Raw genomic sequence first — 22,521 nt, forward strand, 5'->3', positions numbered from 1 at the left:
CCAGTTGAATGAGTTACGCCTCTCCATCGAATGCGAAGCAAATTCCAATAATTTGACGAATATAGTTGCGGAAATAATTCTTTTAACCCTTAACTGGTATACTGTTTTTGGCAAACGTGACTGGTATACTGGGGTCGTGGCAGACCCCAAATAAAAAAGGGCACAGAAATTTGTGAAGTCGACACTAGAGCAACCACTATGAATATTTTCTTCCTTAGGTAACGTAGAAAATAATAGAAGCGTAGAAAGTTAAACTATTATTATAAAATTAATTAGAAATTCAGTTTACCAACTTAGACAACCGAAAATTGTACATCGAACTTTGGGTGCTTGGGGTCATGAGCGACCCCAGGATACCAGTTAAGGGTTAAGTATCACAAGAAGGGTAAAAGGAAGACAGAGAATGCCACAAAACAGCTTTGTCGAGAAAATTAAGTTCTAATACTTTAGTCCACCAGTAAAGAAACAAGGTTTAATGAATTTATCTGCATTCTCCATAACACGAAGCTTATACCCTAATTAGGTATCAGCAGAAATAAGCAATAAAATAACAATTGCTTTACATTAGTTTAATACTATTTTCTAATAAGAAATTTCCACTTCTATTATTACCAAAACAAGGAAAGCCACTCGTTCTGTTAATAATTGTGATTCGACAGTTCTGTTAGTCCCAGTTGCTACCAGAAATCTCCATGTATAACAAGCAGGACCTACATTCCACAATCTACATCACACAGAATAAAGGTACATACTCTATTTCGATACATTCCATCAGAAACAAAAGCCAGAAATGAAAAGCTGTCGCGAGCGTGACGCAGCTTGTCAATAACAGGAAGAAAATCAGCATCGCGCGGCGAAAGAATAACCAATAGCATCGATTCCCTTCAAAATCTCTGACAGTTTTCAGTTTCCAACATTTCCAGGGTTATCAATGGAATCACGATTGATTTCGTTTCGGTCACACCCACGGCACGACCAAAGGGGTCATTGTTGCCATTGCGGTCAATCTACTTCGCCCTGCAATCGGCCCAGCCCATCTCCTTCTATTTATCTATTTCACCCCGCCGATGTTTTATCCGCGCCCCCGATACACGTGCCTCTGTATTCTCCCCCAATCTTCGTCACTTTCAGCCTTCGCGAGCGAGCAACGCCGACGTAGCCATCGCCGGCAATTTGGGTCACAGCTTTATTGGAAGCATGGGCCGATCGTTAACGAAACGAATTGAATCGGGAGTCGACTCCTAGTTCCGTCTCGTTCCTTTCCATCGCTTTTGACGGACGCGTCGCGGTGACGTAATCGTTCCGAATATTCGAAACGGTTCGGTGAACCGGAGGTGGAGCCGCGTGGGCGACGACTCGCTTCGTTTCGTTTAACGTAGGTCGGAATTCGGGCAGGGGGAATCGACTACCAGCCGAGGACCCGCTCGCGGCACGATTACTCTTGAGAAAATACCAAGCGGACTCGAGGGTGGAGCTCATTTACCCCTAACAATTAAAATCAGCTCTCGAATTTTTCATACTCCTCTCTGCGAGGTAATACAAGCCGTGCACCGGCATGAAATTAACTGGAGCAAATTCGCTTCATCCCCATTTCTCGTACAGTTCTCCAGGGATAGTATCTGACAAGATAAACGGAGTCCCTCCACTTTTTGCCCCCTCCTCGAGCTTTCAAAGCGAAACCTATAGGGCGGCAAAAAGGCAGGTTTCCGTAACGAACGGGGAAATCAAATGCACAAAAGCTTCTTACTGCACGGACCTTGCCCACCCATTTGCTTCGACCTTTGATCTATTTCAGGATAAAGTGTCGCCGCGATAAACCGCCGTCTCTCCTCCGCTTGGCGGGACGTATTTCCGGCGGCGTTAGTCAGCCAGCTTAAATACACCGCATTAACTGCTAGATTTTCGTCTCTGTCCGATTCCCACCCGACCCCCTCGATCGCCGTTTCCCTCCCCCACGGCGGAGCCAAGTTGTATATCTGACTGGTTCTCACCGACAGATCGAGGTTAATTGGCCACCATTAGGGCGAAAATTAGCGCGAATTAGTCTACGGGCGATGAGTACCGTCACTTGAATTACGGGCGGGCAGTTTCGAGCTATCAGTTAATTAATCGTACGCCGGGCATCGTTACACCGCGAACTTCCGCAGAAGCGTAAAAAATCCCTCAGGAATCCTTAATTCCTCCAACGCGTTTCAATCACATTTTTTTTTTAACACAGTGCAACGTGAGAATCACTGGGACAAGGGACAAATCCAGGCGAGAGCTTCGTCCATTCGCCTTTCTCGATAGCCTTCTCTAATCCATCTTCAGCAGACTCTAAACAAGCCTCGTTACTGACCTCGCGAGTAACCCGATCTAAGACAGAGTTGTAGCAATTGCAGCAAATTGGACGGTCGCGTTGTAATCTACTCTAATCTAACTTAATCGACCGTCTTGTTCTGTGGTCGTGGCTCTGGTAACCAGAAGCTATCGTTAATCGAGCTTCTTGACATTCTTTGCGATGTGGCTAGATGTTTTACGTGACAGAGGCCGATGGAAATGGGTGGAATAAATAGATTACTCACCGTCGTCGCTGATTTCGAGATTCGTGTAACTGTCCCAGTGGAGGATGGGGTCGTGGTGAGCGGAAGCGTGAGGCACAGCCGGCGTCGGAGCTGGCACTGGACCGTCCTGGCGTTTGGCGTCCATGGCGAAGTAAAGGGTCACCACGCTATCAGGTGGGCAGCGAGGATCGTCGCAAGCCACGTCCAATTCCGAGCGAGGGAAGGACACCACGTTCTCCGTGATTACGCACGTGTGGAACTGCGGCAACAAGCGAGCCAACCGTTTAGATGTGCCGCATAACCATCGTGTTTTACGCAATCATAGCGCCCCTCAACGCTTCTGCTGATTCCGTGTGTAACGAGACACGGAACAGCGATAAGATCTTGGTAATTACATGCTACTTGAACCCTGGGGTAAATGGTGTTTGAAAGTTCCTTAATCGATGAGTTAGTTAGCGATGCTCCTTTGGTATTAGGGGTAGAATAATTTGTGGGAATTCTCGTCGCATAAATAGTAAGAAAGTGCACAGTTTTTTGCAAAGCAGTGGGATTCTATATTAATACGTAAGCTTAGCTAGTTTAATTGGAAATGGAATTCTTGTGGACTTACCTGAAGGGAGAACATCACTTCCCGGCTCTGCTTCGAGTACACCCTGTGGTAACATTTCACCAGAATGTCTCCCCTCAGACGGAGGCCGCCGAGATTCACCGTGAATTCCCGTGCATTCGTTACGGAGTAGAGATCCGAGGTGTAGACGGGCGTGAGGCCTTCGTATACCTTGAGGAATGCACGGCAACCAGTGGGCTCGAACAGTGGAACACCGAGAACCGTGAGGTGCGTTAAATAGAGAGGTGACTGGCTGATCCTCAAGGAGCCGGAGAGCAGGCCACTGAAGTACTTGATGTACCTGCGGAAAGGGAACCAGACGAATCGTTGGGCGTCACTTCTAGAACAATGGTGACAGTGACGTTGATAGGAAACTCGGCTCTGGAGCCCCAAAGCTTCGCGACAATGGCATTACGACAGATGACACGGAGCAGCTATTATCATTTTAATAATGTTCCTCGGGAAGCGTATTATTCGCGTTACTTGGGTCAAGGTGAAATGAAATTGTTCACCAGCACTCGCTTTCGTCACTAAAACAACTGCCAAAGTGATATATTGTTGGTTTATGTCGCGTAATACTCGGGGGAACAAAAATGCGCGAGTCAGCCCGCGACACTGTGGCGTTAATTCGTGTCTGACCATGACTGAGCTTTTCTACTTATTGCGTAGTCAAGCTTCTTGAGCTCTGTGGTGGAAAGCATCGTTAGAAAATACTAGAAATGAACTGAGAAACAGCTAATGAATGTCTCGGACCGCAATAAGTACTCCTGGATTAAATGGTGTCTGACCAGGAATGGCTTGTTCTACTTCGAACGCATCCAGCCCCGTTAGAAACTCTGTCACTGCGCACCGTGTGAGAACCTTAGAAAAACGTTATGAAATATTTAAAGAACACCTCAGGCATTGACATTTCAATATTAATTCGTGTCTGAGCAGGTATAGATCGCTCTACTTATTATACGTCCAGAGACAAAATCACTGTGCCTGTTTTCATCACAACATTCATTATATATGTACACACTGTTATTGTTAGTTTTAACTATTTTTAAATGGTTAGGTTGACAACAGCTGGCAGCTGTACCTCGCATTTGGCACTCTACTTCTACTTTTACATGCTGAATATAATTTCTAACTCTATTATTTTTCTGTTTCTTGGTTTCTTATATATCTTTGTGTTTTTATCTTCCTGTTACTTTCGCAATGTCTACTGTGCAATAAAGAATTATTATATTATTATTATATGGAACACATCACTCCCGAAACGTATTCGCCACCAGAAATGGTAATATTTCAAGAAAAAGACGGCAAAGAAGCAGAGAATATGTAAACAGGATCACAAATTCCATCACAAAGCATCGGAACCTCTCGCCTGGCAGGATCCTTACGTTCAACATCGCGAAAGCAGATTCCATCGTCTTCGATCAGGGGAAAGCTCCCTATGGTCTCTCAGCGACGGTCCCGCGTAATGGCGATTAATTTCAAGCTTGTAATACACACGGCAAACACGGAAGAGTGGCCAGAACGAGCGGGTTGCCGAAGTACCTGCCGATTATGCGGCATCGTGATCGTCCACGGCCGTAATTTCGCGGGCTCTCTCACGAATCCTCGCGTGTCGCTCGTAACGAAGCAGATACGATCGGCGTCGGTGGCCAGCCGATCCTCCTAATGAAAAAACCTGTTCCCAGTGGCACCTAAGGTGTGCGCACGTTACGCGGCCCGTGTTCGAGGGCTGGCCAGCACCGCCGATAATGGATTCATACGTCCGCGGGACCGCGGCCACGCTAACGACATGCGAATGCCCGTCGCTCGTGGAATTAATGGGGAAACTCGATCGGTCAGGATGCCAACGGGGGAACGAGGAAGGCGAACAGCCGGAGACGACGGTCGAGGGGTTGCCTTCAGCGTCTAAATGCAGGAATCCACGGAGGATCGTTATGTTTGACGATGCTCCGCGCGAACCGAGAGGAATTAAGCTCAAGGGGTGTGCAAGGGTTTGGGTTGATGACCAGAATTAACGCGTCCACGTAGGCGGAATTAAATGTGTTTACGATAGAAAACCTAGACTGAAGCTTTACAGAGCCTCCTACAGGACCCTCATGATTTTTATTTCCGAAATTTGTTTGACCTGCTCTATTTATTATTCCGTGCACAGTATGATCTCTTTCACGATTGTACTACCCTTCATTGAAGTAAAGGACAAGGTAATCAGCCAACTAGGTAAGCAAGTACGAGCACTCAAGGCCGTGTAATAGCCTTGAAAGTGGAAGTCTATGATGGGATTTACGAGACTGTTATACGACCGTTTAATTTACGGTATGATACTGCGAGTTCTTAGCTTCTGTTTTTTCGAGGACGTCAGACTTATGTTGAAGGCGACTCTTTCTCTCTCTCTCTCTGTCTTCATTCTGAGACACTTTCATCCTTTCTGAATGTAAACTTAAGCATCGCATCTCTGGAATATAAAGTGTCGCAAAATATCACGCGGAGAGTCGAAAGAGAGCCGTAACAGCTGTTCGTAACCCGATTTCATGCAAATCTAGCAATGAGTGCAATAGCGTCACGTCACTGTAAACTTGATGTTCCAAGCGCTGAATGAATAGTCAAGGTTGAAATCGCACCATTCTTGTCCGTGGGAATCGTTACACCATCTCGAGATGGAGGTACGGGGTATCACTTGCATCATTTCCGGGATACACATTCTCAGTTTTAAATAACTCGAGTGATTCTAAAAATCGGGCTGCTCGATAGAAGCTGCTTGCCAAGAAAGTGCAATGATTCCACAAACACTGCTGCACCCCTGACATTCATGCGGCGCTCGCTAATTAATGACGTAACGATTTATGTAACCCGGAAAATAGGAAGCCTGTATCGAAGTACACTGAATCACGGGCGTAACGAACGACGACAGGCTCGTAGGATTAAAATAAGCGCCGCGGAATAACGTTATTAACCATCCATCATGCTCCTCGCGAAGGAGCCACGCCCGTCGAATGCCATCGTCGCATTATCTGTGTAACTCGGGCCTAACGGTCGATAAAGTGAATTTTATCATCGAACGTCAACAGCTAGTAACATCCATGCACCGCGGCCATTACCTTCGATGCGACGGAACCTGCAGGGATCCAATCTTGTCGTCGAGGAATCGCCTCATCGCGAACCTGTCCAGCGCCTGGTCACGTCCACCGCAGATGTTGCTGTAGTTCATGTACGCGCACACCGCCACACCCAATCGTTCTTTGCTTCCCCTGAACAGAGGCGTCCAATGAACTTCCATGCAGCCCTTTCGAGCCATCTCCGTCCTGAACGGAGGCGGAGGGACACTCACCTTGCGTGGAGGACCACCACGCGATTCGGCGCGCCGTTCAGCCAGGAGTCCAGCTCCTTGCACAGGGCGCACAGTCTTTCCAAACTGGGCGCCAGGCCCTGTGGCCAGCCTGCCTCTCTGGTGTTCGGCTCCCCTGGGCGACCAGGCGACGACAGGTTGAATATCTGCGAGTTAAATGGTTTCATGAGAGCTGCGATCGAGTTGGGTGGATGTGCTGGTAGTCGGAGTTGACAGTGGCGCACTCAGGATTTAATCTTGAGGGAGCCGATTGAGGGGATACAAATATTTTCAATGCAAATTCAACAGCATTGATTAGGTGATTATAAAAATTTATTTAAGGAATAAAATACAGTTCCTTTTGCTTTTTACAAAGCCCCTTCTGTGGGGGGTGCCAGGGCCTCTTGGCTCCCTCTGGGAAACTTTTTTTATTAAACTGTAGATAATCAATTGCAGAGTACGCGACCTCGTTATTTTGTTATAATTCTGATAGTGCTCGAAAGATCCACGTAACACTCTTTCCTCCCCTCGTGCCACAACCCCCACAAAGTGTTCGGCGCGCAGAGAATATAGGATATTAAGCAATTCGAATGCAAGCGCACAGTATTATGCTAATCAAGTTCGATAAAGGTTATCTGCCGCCTATTATCGTGCCATCGTTCCATTTAATGGCGACCATTATTTAATAAAAACGTTACGCCGCGCAGTCGGCCATTAATTCACCATTCTCCCCGATACTCACCATATAATTATTGGCGTGCTTCCCTCGCAGGAGCGTGGTGGCGTGCTCGAGGACACCCTGCGCGTCCTCTTTGTACCAAAGAGCAATGATCCTCTCTGTGACGTAACAGAGCTCCATCACTTCCGTGATACGACCTCCACCCTTCCCAGATCCTGTCGTCGCCGCGTCCGCGCCGACGCCCGGCGTCCTCGCGGGTGTCGTCGCCGACGAGGACGTCTGCACCTGCAACAACAGCGTCCATAATTAATGAAACTGATGCTCCCAACAGGAGCACAACCGCAGCTCCTTTTTCAACCCTCCGCTTGGGCTAGACAAATTTTTTAAAACCCTCCTGCACTCCTCCTGCGGGACCAAGCTACACGAACCTTCCCGAGCAACGGTAGGTCTCTCTAAAATTCTGTTGTTCTATTTTACACGAACTCGGGGGCTATAAAGGTTAAGTTTCACGAGGGAGGAAAAGGAAGAGGCACTTGGGAGCTGAAGGATCATAATTACAAACGAGGACCACTTGGATCTTCCTAACCCAGCACTAAATCCTACACCGCGAAGCATTTTTAACGACGCTCGTCTTCTTAAACTCTTTCTGCCCGAAAATTCAGTCACTATCTTTACGTTATGCTGCGGGCAACAAATCCTGGTGAACTTTAAAACCATGGAGGCTGTAATCACGTTCTGATGTCCACTGGCAGATCTACCCTCCTCGCGGAGCCTTTAGACTTTTATTACCAAGTGCCGTTTTATTAATTCACAGATCGCGGAGCACAGAGAATTTCCTCGTTCCGAGGGAGAATGCACCTTGGAGTACTTCGGCGCGTAGACGATCCTGACGACGAACTTCTGCGACATGCTGATGCTCTTCTGGGAGCCACGGTATCAGAACGAATCGACATGAAATCCTGTACGCTCCAGCGCGAACGCCGCGCTCCTCCTGGCAGGGAAATCGTCGGGGAAGGACAGCGAGAACGACGAGCCACGGCGGAATGACAGGCTGCCAGGTATTGTGTTTCGCTCGGTTCTGCCACACTGGCCAGAGTAGGTATATCCAGTGATCGTCAGTCTTGTCCGATAGTCGTACTGCGTTTCATTTCGCACACCTGACGTGCAGAGCCTCCCCTCCTCTTATTTATCGACGCGTGTATGCATGCATTTTTGCATGCACGTATGATGTAACGAATTCGTCCAGGTAGCGTGACTTCGGTTCAAGTCACGCTCGTCATTAGACGCGAGACGCATTAGCGAGACGGTGGATTCACTATGGAGAACGCGATAAGCCGGCTGCGTGAGTAATTCGTCTTCAAGGGCGGCGGAGGAAAAGTCGTGCCGACGGGGGGGAATATGAATAAGTTCCTTGTCAAGGAATTGCGTGGCACCTTCGTGAATGTCGACAATAATCTTATCAATTTTGTGGCAATATTGAACACGGAAAACTAAATATAGTACAGAACAGAGGGTACGTTTGAAAAAATATCCATTTATACCAAATAACATTTTTTCGCGAGAAAAAAAGAAAACCTTCGATTCAGTGGCGGATTGAAGGGGGGACCCTGGTTCAGGACGCTGAAAACATCGTGATATTTTAAGAATTATTTTCTCAACAAATATAAATAGAATCTACTATTATTTTCTCAACAAATATAAATAGAATCTACTATTATTTTCTCAACAAATATAAATAGAATCTACTATTATTTTCTCAACAAATATAAATAGAATCTACTATTATTTTCTCAACAAATATAAATAGAATCTACTATTATTTTCTCAACAAATATAAATAGAATCTACTATTATTTTCTCAACAAATATAAATAGAATCTACTATTATTTTCTCAACAAATATAAATAGAATCTACTATTATTTTCTCAACAAATATAAATAGAATCTACTATTATTTTCTCAACAAATATAAATAGAATCTGCTATTATTTTCTCAACAAATATAAATAGAATCTACTATTATTTTCTCAACAAATATAAATAGAATCTACTATTATTTTCTCAACAAATATAAATAGAATCTACTATTATTTTTTCAACAAATATAAATAGAATCTACTATTATTTTCTCAACAAATATAAATAGAATCTACTATTTATATTTGTTGAGAAAATAATTCTTAAAAAATCATCGTGTTTTCAGCGCCCTAAACCAGGTTCCCCCCTTAACGGGTGACCGGTGAGCAGTTGTCACCTGGGCCCCCACCCAGAAGGCTCCTCCAGGGCCCCATCTTCCAAATAAATTATAATTTTACCCAAACTAATTTTACACAAAATAATTTTCATACCACACGCGCGTAAATTTACATGTAATTCTATTATATGTACAGGTTGCCCTAGAATGTTTGCCACCTGGGCCTTTTTCCTTAAATTCACCACTGCCTCGAATACTTTTAATGATTATTTAATTCCTAGGAGATAATTCCTGTCCGTTGCCTCGAGAAGCTATTGCCCACTGCGTAAGAGCCATTATCATTTCGTTCTCCACGGAGTAACTCAGTGGAAGTAGAAAGGGTACCGTACGCTGTCAGACATCCAGCTGCACACCGCGGGAGTCGCTCGTCCGGCGCGCAAAAATCCAGCTGTTCGGACGATATAACGACTTCTTCGCGCGTGACGCCTGACAAATCGCGGGACTATCCGCGGTGGTGGATTCCCATTACCAACGAGGAGTTTGGAGACGGGAGGAGGAACCCCGTGGATCGCTCGAGTCCCGAGCAACCGTGAGAGGCACGAAGGACGCTCGGCGTGGCGGTCAGCTACGACTTCTGAGGAACGACAGCTGCGGTAAGACCGTAGATCCTAATAGCAATTTCACACGTGAGACCAGCGGTGGAAGGGATTTATGAGCGTAGCAGACCACGGCGTATGAACGAAGCTGGCTGCAGCCGCGAGAAGCGGCGTTATGATCCCATAAACGTATTTTTAGAGGCGGTGCAAGGCTTCCTCCTCTTCTAGCCCGCCTCCTTTCGCCTGTCCCGTTCGGATCGGGTTCCTGGCCACGCGAGACGAATTTTTTTTTTGCTCGGCTTCGGTCGTGGAATCGTTAAATTTTCAATTTGCACCAGGGACACGCGTGGGAGGATATCGTTGAGGGATTCATGAGGGATGAACGGAAATCTTGAGAAGGAAGGATGCTTGCAGGGACTGGATCTCACTGTTGCTATCGCGATACTGTTACATTCCATGATTAATGATGAGTGGAAGAAGCTTCTCCATGTGGCACTTCAGGCTCCTTTCGGTGGAAAATTCAGAGTGGTTTTTTGGGAGGTCTGCACACATTTTTCATCTTCTCCGAGCCTTCTTAAATCGGCGCTGTCTCGTTAGAGGGACCATGGTTGAAGTGCTTCTTGGGAAATGGGAAAGTGTGTTATCTGAAGAGATGCTTGGAAGAACTCGTTAAATTCGCGTTAAATTGAAAGGTAGTTGGGGGGAGGGGCATTAGTATTTAGCGATGGAAATTGAAAATTTGATTACGTTGGAAGTTTCGTGATTAGAGACTCTACGCATCACGCGTAATCTAGATACGATAACTAGTGGCTACATCAATTAACAGGGCGCAATTATTCGGCGAGGCGCGGGGAACGTCGCGCCGGTAATGTCAATTATCGTTAATCCGCGTAATTGCCGGCGGCTAATTTCTAATTGGAAGTGTAGTGCCAAGCGAGAGTGGGCTTTATCGTTATCGACTTCTTTCCGGCCGGCGCTTGCACTCTGGCTACCAGCGTGCAGCTAAGATCCGATCGATGGGAGAATATCTCTTTCACAAAGAATCCTCAAACGTTTACCTTCCGCGGGATTAAAGTTCCGAAAGTATTCCCTCGCAAACGTTTAAGTTTCGCGAAAATTTCCAAGCCGGATGATTAGTTCCCCGATCGGCGAATACTGTGTCCACTGAAACTTCGCTCTGGAGTTACTCATTGCTGCATTCCGCCAACTAAATAGTTGGGCAAATACTCACTCCCAAAGGAAATTTTCCAAATGCTCAGCTCCAGGGTGTGTCCAATCTTGAATAGACTACTAATTGATGCATCGCACGTAACGTTCAATTTAGATCTGAATTCATTCGATTGCTATAATATCTGTGAGGTCATCTGAAGTCTGTCGTTTGCGTAACAACCCTCTCTAGCTCTATAATGAAGCTTCTCTTGGAGCTATAATATTTCTCATTGATAATTGACATTTACAGATAGCAACGAACCATCGGCGTGAAAAATTCCATCGCTGTTATTATTCGCGATTACTATGAAGTACCGATTCTTTAGGATGTTCAGTAACTAGTCACGAGCAATTGTCAGTGCCCGCTCAGCACTGTTCCGTTTTACATCCAACGTTCCTCCCCGCATATATTTTAACAGGAATGGCTTAGGTCTGATCGTGGCTAAGGGTTTCGTGAATACATTACACGCTCCACGTCAATATACTTGGATTATCTCGCCGGAGCATCAGCTGATACTAGCAGCGTTCATACGGTGCGCTAGCTTACTGCCATTTTATCGAATAATTTTCTCCGGTGTCGACGTTAATGCGTAGAGAACGCGACTAGCTGTTCCCCTATCCGCCGTTGCAACAAAAAAAAAAGAGCGGCATAATAAAGCGTGATCGCTCCGCCGAGAGCACCCATTTTAATTCTCCCTCGGGCGTTGCTCTTAATCCTCCTACGTGTTGCACCTTCGGATAACAATAATCCCACGTCTTCTCTGCATTGAGAAAAGAATGAGCAGCGGTGCAATGCAAGAGCTAGGTAATACAAAGGCACTTGTAAATGCCCAGCTGTCACCAGAAAAATACAGAATAAATAAATCAAACTATTTAAAAGCACCGAACTGAAGGACTTGGCTGAAACGAGGAGGAAATTTCCTTCGAGTCGCGTTTGATCGCGAGCGAGGAACAGAGCTGCTCGAGAAGGTCTGATTGCGAGAGGAACGTGGCCACAAGTGGAATAGAAGTCGCCCCCGTCGAATACTCGCCGAGGAGCCGAAAGGTTACGCGCGCGGCGAGATGCAAATGACCAGGACGTGTCTCCGAAGGTGATCTCCAAGGCGACCCGTCGGCGGGGGAACGATTTTGCATAGGGGATCGTTTGCAAAACGCTGAATCGAGCTGGCAGGTACACGTGTACGAGAGTAGGCCGCTCGTTCGCCGTCGACGAGAGCCATTTCGAATGTAAATAGGACTCCCGTGTTTTCCCGCCGGAATAAATGAAGGCGCACCTGATGCAATCGGCGCTACCAGCCGACCAATACAAGGCATCCACGTACGTACATACCCGGGCGGTTGTTTTAATATCAAATATTTAGAGAGCCGGCTTACAAATGGCACAAATCGCGGCTTCTTATCGGGCACGATAAACCTCGAGGCGTAGCGGGCCTCTTTGCATGCTCGCGTGTTTCCGTTGTTTCCTCCGAGAGGATGCTTCGTCGTTTCTTCGAGTCACGAGGAACACTTTATAGCAGCGCGCTGAAAGGTACGAGGAAGTGAATTCGCGAAAATGAATTGGGAATCGTTGCGCTCTCCGAGATCTGCTTACAGACACCTTGCGGTTTTACATGTTGCCGATAGTTCGATGTAAGAGTGAGGAAAGCTCTCCCTGTCAGAAAGTACAATTTACAGTGGGGAAAGTGACGTCGAACTGCTAGTAGATTTCATTCGATTTTTTGGTCAATTTAGGGTGACCCTTTTTACGACTCGATTTTTTTTCGTATTTCTTTGCTCTCACCCCCCTAGAATAAAGAAAATAATCCCTGAGAAAGTTTATTGCAACCGGACAAGAGAAAAGGGGTGCCGACCAAGCCTTAAAGTTTAGAACGCATCAATGGATTGGATTTAAAGAAGTTCTCAAAAAATGGTAAGCTCTATCGAAATTTTGTTGAAATAATATTGAAAGAGCATTCGATTTTCTATAATTACAGTATATACAATTCTTTCGTGTTTGCAATGATTTTTTAGATAATAGCGTTTGAATATAGAGAGGTCCGCAATATTCGCGTACACTAGGGGACAAAAAAGTTAGCACTTTTTCGATTTGTTCTACTTTTGTTATTTCTTTGCATAAATTTGGGACTGTGTACGTTTAATATGCATATTCTGATGGAGAATTTAAAGCTGTATAATACCCAGTTAAAGTTGAATTTATTAAACTGACAAACGAAAGTGTTATATGACATTGAACGGGGTAACAAATTTTTGGGGCTGACAAAGAAGTTACCGCGTTTAGTGACTTTTTAGATTGTGCTAAAAGCGAAAGGAGCTCTCACAAATATCAGATTTTTTTATTAATGTTCAAAAGTGGTAACTTTTCGTTGGCTTTAAAAGTGTATTGTCTTGTTTAATGTTATGTAGGGTTTTTGTTTGTTAGTTAAATAAATTCAACTGTAATTGAGTTTTATACAGCTTTTAATTCTCTTTCAGAATATATATACTAGGCACATACTGCAGTTTTGAGTTGATATTGAAAAGTAATAGAAGTAGGGTGGTTCGAAAAAGTGGTAACTTTTTTGTCCGCTACTGTACAGGCAATCGGATGTTGACAAATAAGGGCCACTCTACTACACACATGGAAAACCTCCGAAAGCATTGAAATGTTTACCTGCTGCAGTTGCTTGTTCCTGGAGATGGTGTTGACATTCTTGGGCTGTGCCTCGTAACCCCCATTATGCTGCAACAGAAAAAGAGACCGTACAAGCTCGCGCAGCCGTAACCACCACTCGTTCCAAAAGAGAAACTTAATCATATTTCATTCCCCCGCTATAAAGGACGTCGCGGAGGAAGTGGGTTACCCACTGCAAAAGTCGATAATAGATATAGAGCGTGAATTATTTCCATTGTGCCTGTGAAACAGCTGTTGCACGAATGCAGGTGCCTCCGCCCCAATATACACCGCATTCAATAATAAACATAATCGATCTCCCTCGTCCGGCTATATATCTCCAGCGCGGCAACAAATTTTGAAATATTCGCGACGGGGAACGTCGGGAGCGCGATTAATCGCCCAAGGAGCGCAATAAAACCGCCGAAAAGCGCGAGGGACCGTGGCGGGCACCCACGCAGCGGGGTAAACGCACCTCGCTCTCGATATGGAGGGCAGTGTGCCAAACGGTGAACGCTATGCGGTGCAAAAGTGTCTCCGTCTCCTCCCGCATAGGCGCCTGGTCCTTTAAGTTATTGTTCACAGTATCCTGCCGCGTGTCGCCGCAGCGACAGCAATTCGCCCGCAGCCAGGCGCGCGACAGCGAGCTGCTATTTGAATTCGTCATCTTCCTTCGAATTAAAACGGCCCCCGAGCGTCACCGTTAAAGGCCACGAGCCTTTGGTACACAGAGGAAATCTCATAAACTTGCAGTCGACGAAAGGGGACCGGTAATCCTGCGCTATCTGCTTCTCTTGAGTCACTCGAGCAAATTGGAACGTTCGATGACGGATCGCTTATATCGATTCGGACGTCGATGCGTATCGCTGTCGTCTTTCAGCGAGTTTCAGGGGAACGATGCGAGACATAAACCTTCGCAGCGATGGTAAACGGGGGGATTCGAAATTCAGGGTAGTACGCGAGACACCACGTGCCCGCAGCACGTCGGCGCGGTGAGCGCCGTGCTTATTACGAATTGTTCCGCAACATCGGGCACCGCCTTCTCTTCCCTCTTTCTCCTGTCTTTTCCACCAGGAAACCCGCGACGTTTGCCAAGTGCAGCCGCGGTGATTCATCGACGAAAGTCCGCCCCGTTAATCTCTCGGCGCCTGTCAAACGCGTCCCCTCCGCGTTGCACCACGCTCGCGTTAAAGGCTGCGGAACTGATTGCGCTCGGCTTGCGCTTCGCGATAGGAACTTCGTCTTTTTCTTCCTCCTCGAGTAAGCAATTAGCATCGTTGACACCTAGGTATCAAGCTTTTCATCGGACGGCAGGATATTCGTGTGGCATCCACCCCAGTCTTCGCAGAAACCCCTCCGAATCGATTCCATCGCCACGTATCCTCGCAGCCTGGCTCGCAGCCTCCTTCAGCTGCGCCTTCAACGCTCGAGAACTCAAGGTCACCGTGCTGCATCCACCCTGAGGCGGATGTGGGCTCGTTATCACAGCTCGACGTCGAAGAATCGTCCGAAAATTGCTGGGGGATGGTTCCTCGGTTGCTTCCGGATCTTTTGGTGCAGGGTAGAAGACGCGTCACCTCCGTGGCCAGTGAAAAACCGAGGAGAAAGGGTCGAGGCGAGGACGGATCACGCGACCTGGGTCAACCGGCACGAACGTCTGCGCCGCACGGGAGCCGCCCCGGCGCTGCGGCCGAATAGAGGGATGAAACCCTGCATCTCCGCTGCCGTGAACCTCCACGGGGCGGCGAGGGTGCGAGGGGGAGAGAGAGAGAGAGAGGACGGCGACACGTAGCCATGGAGACGGTTGGACAGCGTTCCGACGTGCCACGCAGGCTTGGTCCTGCGCCGCGGATTCTACAGGACCGCGCGAGTTCTCTCGTGCGCGCGGCAAAGGGACGGGTTTTCCTGACTAGGTCGAGTGCCACTCCCTTGTAAATATAATTACCTGTAAAATTCCCGACCGCCAAACGCACTGCGTCCTATCAGCACGCGATTGGGGTCGTTTCGGGAAGCTGCGAGCTGACCTTTCCGAGCAGTGGTGCGAAAGATGACGCTTTGGAGGCGAAATTCAATGTCGAATGCAAGGATCGCTGGGATTCGGGATCGATGCTTTTGATAATTGATGGTGATGCAGTGAGGGAATTATTACGTTAATAAATTTTACGAACTATTATTATTATTATTATTACGTCTTTAGTACTCATAGAAAATAAATGAATTAATAAATATGGACGAGTAAAAGGTATCCTCCACGTTAGGGTTTGTCGGTTTTTACAAACCGTTTTTTTTTTTTTTATAAATTCGCAAAATTCGAAAACTGGTTTTTAAATTAAAAAAGGGTTTATTTACTAGAATTAATATGGAAAAATGAATTAATCATTTAATTCAAAAGGTTAACATTTTGACTTGAAATCGCCTCGGGCACAAGCATATTGTAGTAGGTAACAGTTTACTGTAAAACTAATCTTCATGAGTTCATATTTTCGGAAGAAAAATAGTAAATGAAATAAAGATTTATGATTTATATTTTGTACGGATTTTAGTTGTTTTAGTTTTTTTCATTTGGTTTTGTTTGCAGTGTATTTTATTGTGTTATATTTTTGTAGATTCATAAATATTAAAGGAACTAAAAAATTCTACGAATTTGTACGGATTTTAGTTACTTTAATTTTTTTATTTACTTGGTTTTGTGTAGATAGAGTATATTTTATTTTGTTATATTTGTGTAATTCCACAAATATTGAAAAAAAACTGAAATTTTTTAAAATAAGTACAAATATTGATTTTCCATTTTAATAATATTTTCTTGTGAAAAATCGAAAACCGTGTTAGTTTCGAAACCATCGGGTTTTTGGAAATTGTGGAATTTGAAAACCGGTGTTTTCAAAAGTTGTTTTTTTTGTATAAACCCTACTCCACGTTATTATAAAACTTCTGGGTATTTTGATCTGTGACAGAACTCAATAAAATTGAAGACCTTGCAGTAAGATAAGTGCAGTTACATCTTTACCATCTTCGAGTGAATTAGAAAAAACTGTTTATAAAATTATTGCTCTGATAATCATCGAGTTGATAAATTTTTATTTTTATTTTCGACGAACTTTTCAAATCTGGAGCTGCCCAAAACAAAAATACAGCACAAAACAGTAACGGGTGCAGGTTCAAAATTTGCAATAAATCGCACATTTGTTATCGGATTTGCATCAAACGTGCGCCAAACGATGTAGATATTTTTTTTACATATATTACACGTCGTAACTCAAAAACTGTCAAAAATGGAGCAGCACCGATCATATTGCAAGGTCCTCAATTCCATCAGGGGAACATGTAATCCTCATTAAAACTGCTCAGATATGTCTGATTCATAGGAGCTCCTACTCTAATTCCAAATTCATTTCAAACAGCTCTAACCCACAGAACATTGGTTTCCATAAAAAAAAAACACACTCCAGAACTATCTCGAGGATCTGGTGTCCGAAAGTTTCAGCGCCATTCCTGACGATCCGAAGATATCGGTCGCGGGGTCTGAAATTAAATTGGCCGCTGCCTGTTTCACCGAGAACGCTGCAGACACGGGGAATATTTTACAGCGCGATAAATCACCTTAACTAGCCCATAGGCCTTGGCAGGTAGAACACGTTTTACCAGGACTAGATGGCCGGATAAATAGATGGGTGTCCTTGTCGGGAGAGTGGCGTGCGAATAAAGATGCAAGACGCGGTAATTCAGATTCGCGGTGTCGCGGTAATTTAAGAGTGGAGGCCGCGAAAACGCCGAGCGCGTGGATAAACTAAGCGTGATTTTTATCCATCCCGCGGTGACTGTGATTTTACAGAGGGGCCCGGATAATGTTTCAATCCCTCCCGAGTAGCAAAGCACGAGCATTTCGTGCGGCGGGGTTCGTGATAAATCGAGACACGATCAATTTCACGCCGAGCCACCGCGAGAACGGTACATATTCATCTGTACACACCGGTGCCGATCAATGGAGCGAAAGTCCTCGGCGATAGTACGGCGACCCACGCGGCCCACGGCGAATAAATATCGCGCAATAACGCTTTTCCATAAGCGTGCGTGCGAAACGGCCAGCTCCTTCCGCTGGAATCGTCGGGAATTGGATTCAATGGGCAACGACGGTAAAACGTGTCCACGGAGAATTGAATTCTCCGCGCAAACGGAACGTACCGCGGCGGCAAGCATTCGGCTCCTTTGTGCGATAGAAATGCATCGGGCGATGAACATTCGTAATAAGGCGGAGTGGGGAATCGAATTTAAATCCTAACGAAGAAGGCGGCAATGGGAGGAAGGAGCGAGAGTGGCTCGTAATTTTGCTTGGAAAGGAGCCTCGTAGCTCTCGGAGAGCTACATTTTAATGCAGAGAATAGGTAATAAAGCGAACGCGGCGGTCGGTCGAGCGGACTGCTTAGCTGGCGGCTCGCGTTTCGATCCCGGAACAGGGGAACCTTTAAAAATGCGAATTCACACGGCCTGGAAATTCGCATATTAAGTTCGAGCGTCTCTTAGGCGACGCTTAACCTTCTTCGATGCTAATTAGCCACGTCGACAGGCCGGAATGTAACTTTATTCGACGGCCGACGGCGGCTCAAACGTTTCCATTAACGGGGGAAACGAGATTTCGAATAAAAAATATCGCGGGTTCGATTGAAAGGGCAGGCTAAATATAGACGTGACACGTTTGCCCGCGGGGCGTGCAGTTTAACTAACAGAACAATCGTCGGGAGGGCAAGCTGTTCGGCGGAGAGACGTCCCGATTGGCTAATACCCGGCTTAATTGACTTATGCCCCGCGACGAACCGCGCATTACGATTCAGAATCACGTCTGACAACACAAGCGGAGCACAGCTGCGGAGGAATCAGCCTCGACACGATCGTGACACCGCGGCTATGAGGAAAGAGTCGAGGGAACATCGGTGATCGGAGTCACGTCGCTGCCGACATTAACGAATCGATTGCGCAATCGCGCGGCTCGGGGCAGTCTGAGGTCTCAGGTGTTCCAGGATTACAAAGTCCCTCGGAGTCCCTGTACGCAGTGTCGTTGTAATTCGCAGTAATACCACTTAGCGGATTCCGCGAGTCCCCCGCTGCGGCGAATTTAAACGAAATTCCTGCTCGCTACGCCTCGGGAAGAAGCTACTCTCCCGTTTACTTTCTGCTCAGCCGCGAGATTATGTATCTCTTCATCTGGACGGTGGAATCTTCTCCTCTCTCGGCTGGAATCTATACTCTACACGGAGGAGAAAATGGAAGCTGTGAATCTTGTTAGAAAGCTGCCGTACTGTTACCAAAGGGTTCGCTAAGGGGTGGTCTCCAGCGTACAGTAGACGTCTTTCTCTGGCCCGAAGGAGAATGGGCGAGTGAGGTAACCCTGTCACAGTTCCATAAATTTCCGCAACAGTCCGTGGCGAAGACTAAGACGAGGGTAACACCAGCTCGTTCGCCAGTGGGATCAGGGGTCAAAGATAAAGCCAGGCTTCAGATAAGGTGCCTGCTCCTCTCGGTCCCTCTCTTCGCGATCTCTATCTCCCGTTGGGTTGCATCCACCGCGGTCGCGGCTTTACGTTAGATCGCTTTCTTCTACGTATTCGCAGTCGTCGCGTCTATGGTTATTTATAACGATGAACGGGAAGGTTGTCACTTCCTGTGAGGTCAGTTGCGAGAAGACTCGATCCGAGGCACCGAAAGGAAAAAGTGTTTGCGCGTTCGCGCTAATACCTGCCGTTGCGTAACCATCGATCATTAGGTAGCCAGGTGCACGTGCGAGCTTGTACACACTAGCGACGTCTGCTTCCTGCGCGGAGTCAAGGATGGGATCAATGCTGCGAAGATTCCTCCTTTCTTCCACCGGTGACGCGATCGAATAGGCGTCATCTTCGACGCGTCCCTCGTTTATCGGTCGTTAGAATATCCTTTTGTTAGACCGCCTTCGAGGCTTCCTTTCCTTGACCCTGTTCTTTTTTCTGCTAGAACCTGCCAGCCTTTGTGACACGTCCCCGCCTTCAGTGACTATTATATTTCTACACTTTTGTTCTGCCAAATGAAAGGGACTTGAATCACGCGAGTCGAGGGCACGGGGAATCGAATGGTACTATTTCTGGATTGGAAATCAGGCGGGGTAGGCTCGCTTCTAGATTTCGAATCAGTGCTTCCTGGGAAGAGAAACTAGGCTAGGGGAATAAGTGATACCGGAAGATCGAAGATTAGATGAGACGTCGAGGCTGAACGGAGGTTGAAGTTCGTAGGTAGCCAACTGGATGCCCAGTGGCTACGTCTTTCGAGATGGTGGTTTGGATTCGGCTGTTGGACCGCGGCCAGATATCGAGAATTCCTTCTCCGCGACGTAAAGCCGACTCCCTCTCTTTGCACGGCCATGGGGAGGAACGGCAAAATAAGAGGAAGCTCCTTTATTAGGCCCCGCGTGCCGCAGTGGAAACTACTTCCAGATGGATGTAACGTCATGGAGTTGGATCACGACCCACTTGCAGCGCTCGCGTATTTCGTTCACGTTCGATCCCCGCCTCGGCTTCTACGTCGAATCGCTTTCAGCCGATTCACAAGCCGCCTCCGAGCCCTGGCGATCGTCCCTGTGATCGGGAAACTTTTTACCCCGTTGCCGCTGGAACAACTTCCGCGTCGCACTACTTTGCGGAGGGAAAAAGGTAGGCGCGAGAGTGCTGTCCCGTTTTATTAACACGGTTACCGATTCTCCGTTGTGAATCTTCGCTGCTGCTCTGAAATCTTCGCGCCATAATATGTCTAACGACTTCGCTACCGATTTCTTAACGCATAGCGCTTCAATGAATTTGCAATTGATTTTAGAGGCTAGTGGATTAGAAGGAACTGAATTAATTTCCCTGCCATTGTCTGCGCACGAAGCCTCGGTGGTAAGAAGAGACCGAGGGTTCCCACTTGAAGAGCAATGGGTGCAACAAAGTGGGGCGCGCATATCGCATGCATCGGGGAACCAGATACGTTGCGTCAAGTCGATGAACTTGAGGACTCAACGGACTGGTACTTCGCGAACAAGACCATACACGTGCTAAACTGGTTTCCTCGGCGGTGCTCTTCGATTCGTCTGTTGCAGCACGGTAATTGACTGCGACACTAGGCCTACACACGCCTCGTCGAACAAATGGAGGCAAATCGCGAGCGATAGCCGCCGCTTTCGACCGCTCCATCGTTTTGGAGCATCAATTAGCGTCCCGGCGACAACTTGTCGCTGCGTGATCGTAAATAGACGCGTCCATGTTCTGGAAGAATGGTCGCCTCCTCTGTGCCCTATCAATTAGGGAATTTCGTGTCCACTCGATCTTTCAAGGCATCCTTCTACGAGCATGTAATTAGTACGCGTCGCACAGACTCTCTGCGGGCTCTGGCTCGTTTTTTGAGGAGTTCAGATCCAGTCTTACTGGGTGAACAGGGGATTAATTGCGACACCAGTGATGATTTAATAGCCTAATAAAATGGGAGTTCACAGGCACGATGCTGACGAGTAGAACAGTTAAAGGGTTAGGCCACCTTGGACGGAGCAAAGTTATAGTAATTTTCGGCAATTTTTTTAAGGGAGATAATTAAATAAATGGACAATTCTATATGCAGCCTGTTATTGGACAACTCTTGACGGAAGAATTCGTATTTTCTTTTCGTACAAAATGGAAGCGGTTGAGCAGTGATACGCAACATCTTGCCAAATGACGTTTTCCACGACGTTTAATCTCACGGCTATACCGTTTGACCTAGTACAACAAACCAAAAAGTTTTATTTTCTACGTGCCTGAAACTAAAAAAGTACATACCGATTTTACGATATCTTGAACATAGCCTTTGCAATTGACATTTTTATAAAAACCAAAATGCGCTTTTTCTTCGCATGTTCACCATTTCGACATAAATCAATGTTCATGAATATCTGTATGTGCTTCTTTAGTTTTAGGCATGTAGAAAGTAAAACTTTTTGATTTTTGGGCCTACGTCAAAGGGTAGAGCTGTGAGGTTAAACACTCGCGTGTTACGGTTCTACCGCCGCTATTTTGTACAAAAAAAGATTCAACTTTTTCCATCGAGAATTGTAGAATAACAGGCTTCGTATTGAATTTTCTATTTATTTTATTATCTCCCTCAAAAAAATTGCCGAAAATGACTATAACTTTGCTTCGTCCAACGTGAGCCAACCACTTAATAACATTCAAGATTTTGCGGAATCCATCTCTAGACAGTGCAAGGCAGTTTAAGATAATTGTTAGCGTGCCTGTGTGAACATTGTTATTTCAGCGGATGGTGACAAGCAACAGTAGCAAACTGTTTCCACAATTCCGCGCGTATACGCGCCGCATGTCGTGTAATGAGCGCTCGCTCGCGTCAATGCAGCTGTTTGCTCGGTGTACACCAGATGCCCACTAATTCATACAATCTAATCCCGGATTTTTAATCGTTCCCGGGGTATATTTCCGTGCAGCACTGGCGGCGACGTCGCGAGAAGCTCGAGCCGCGAATAAACCAGAGTGGCGGCTATTGTTGACGTTCTCTTGATAGCGTAATTTTAATACATCAACGTCTGAATACAGCGATTAGCGTCGGAAGTGCTTGATTTATCGGCCGTACTTTGATTTGAAAATCTCCTCGCGATTGAGAGACATCGAAGGAGTTACTTAAAATTCATCCTACCAGGGGAATCATGTAATTGTCACGCAATTATCACTTCA

General features: G+C 46.4%; 1 protein-coding gene across 13 annotated transcripts in view; it reads right to left on the minus strand.

Annotated features, from left to right (window-relative positions):
- Positions 1-22,521, minus strand: part of By (focal adhesion protein tensin) — a 159,559-nt gene that overhangs the window by 29,525 nt on the left and 107,513 nt on the right. For 11 of the 13 annotated variants that reach the window (XM_076823271.1, XM_076823282.1, XM_076823277.1 and 8 more), the window contains 6 exons: positions 13,802-13,870; positions 7,215-7,436; positions 6,476-6,639; positions 6,246-6,395; positions 3,154-3,451; positions 2,565-2,802 (listed from right to left, as the gene is read on the minus strand). In XM_076823271.1, the coding sequence (XP_076679386.1) occupies positions 2,565-2,802; positions 3,154-3,451; positions 6,246-6,395; positions 6,476-6,639; positions 7,215-7,436; positions 13,802-13,870 (1,141 nt within the window). Of the gene's footprint in view, positions 1-2,564; positions 2,803-3,153; positions 3,452-6,245; positions 6,396-6,475; positions 6,640-7,214; positions 7,437-8,009; positions 8,252-13,801; positions 13,871-22,521 lie in introns of those variants that run through there. The other 2 variants (XM_076823280.1, XM_076823283.1) reach the window with 2 other exon arrangements.

Source organism: Andrena cerasifolii, chromosome 11 (assembly GCF_050908995.1).
Source record: "Andrena cerasifolii isolate SP2316 chromosome 11, iyAndCera1_principal, whole genome shotgun sequence".
NCBI lineage: Eukaryota > Metazoa > Arthropoda > Insecta > Hymenoptera > Andrenidae > Andrena > Andrena cerasifolii.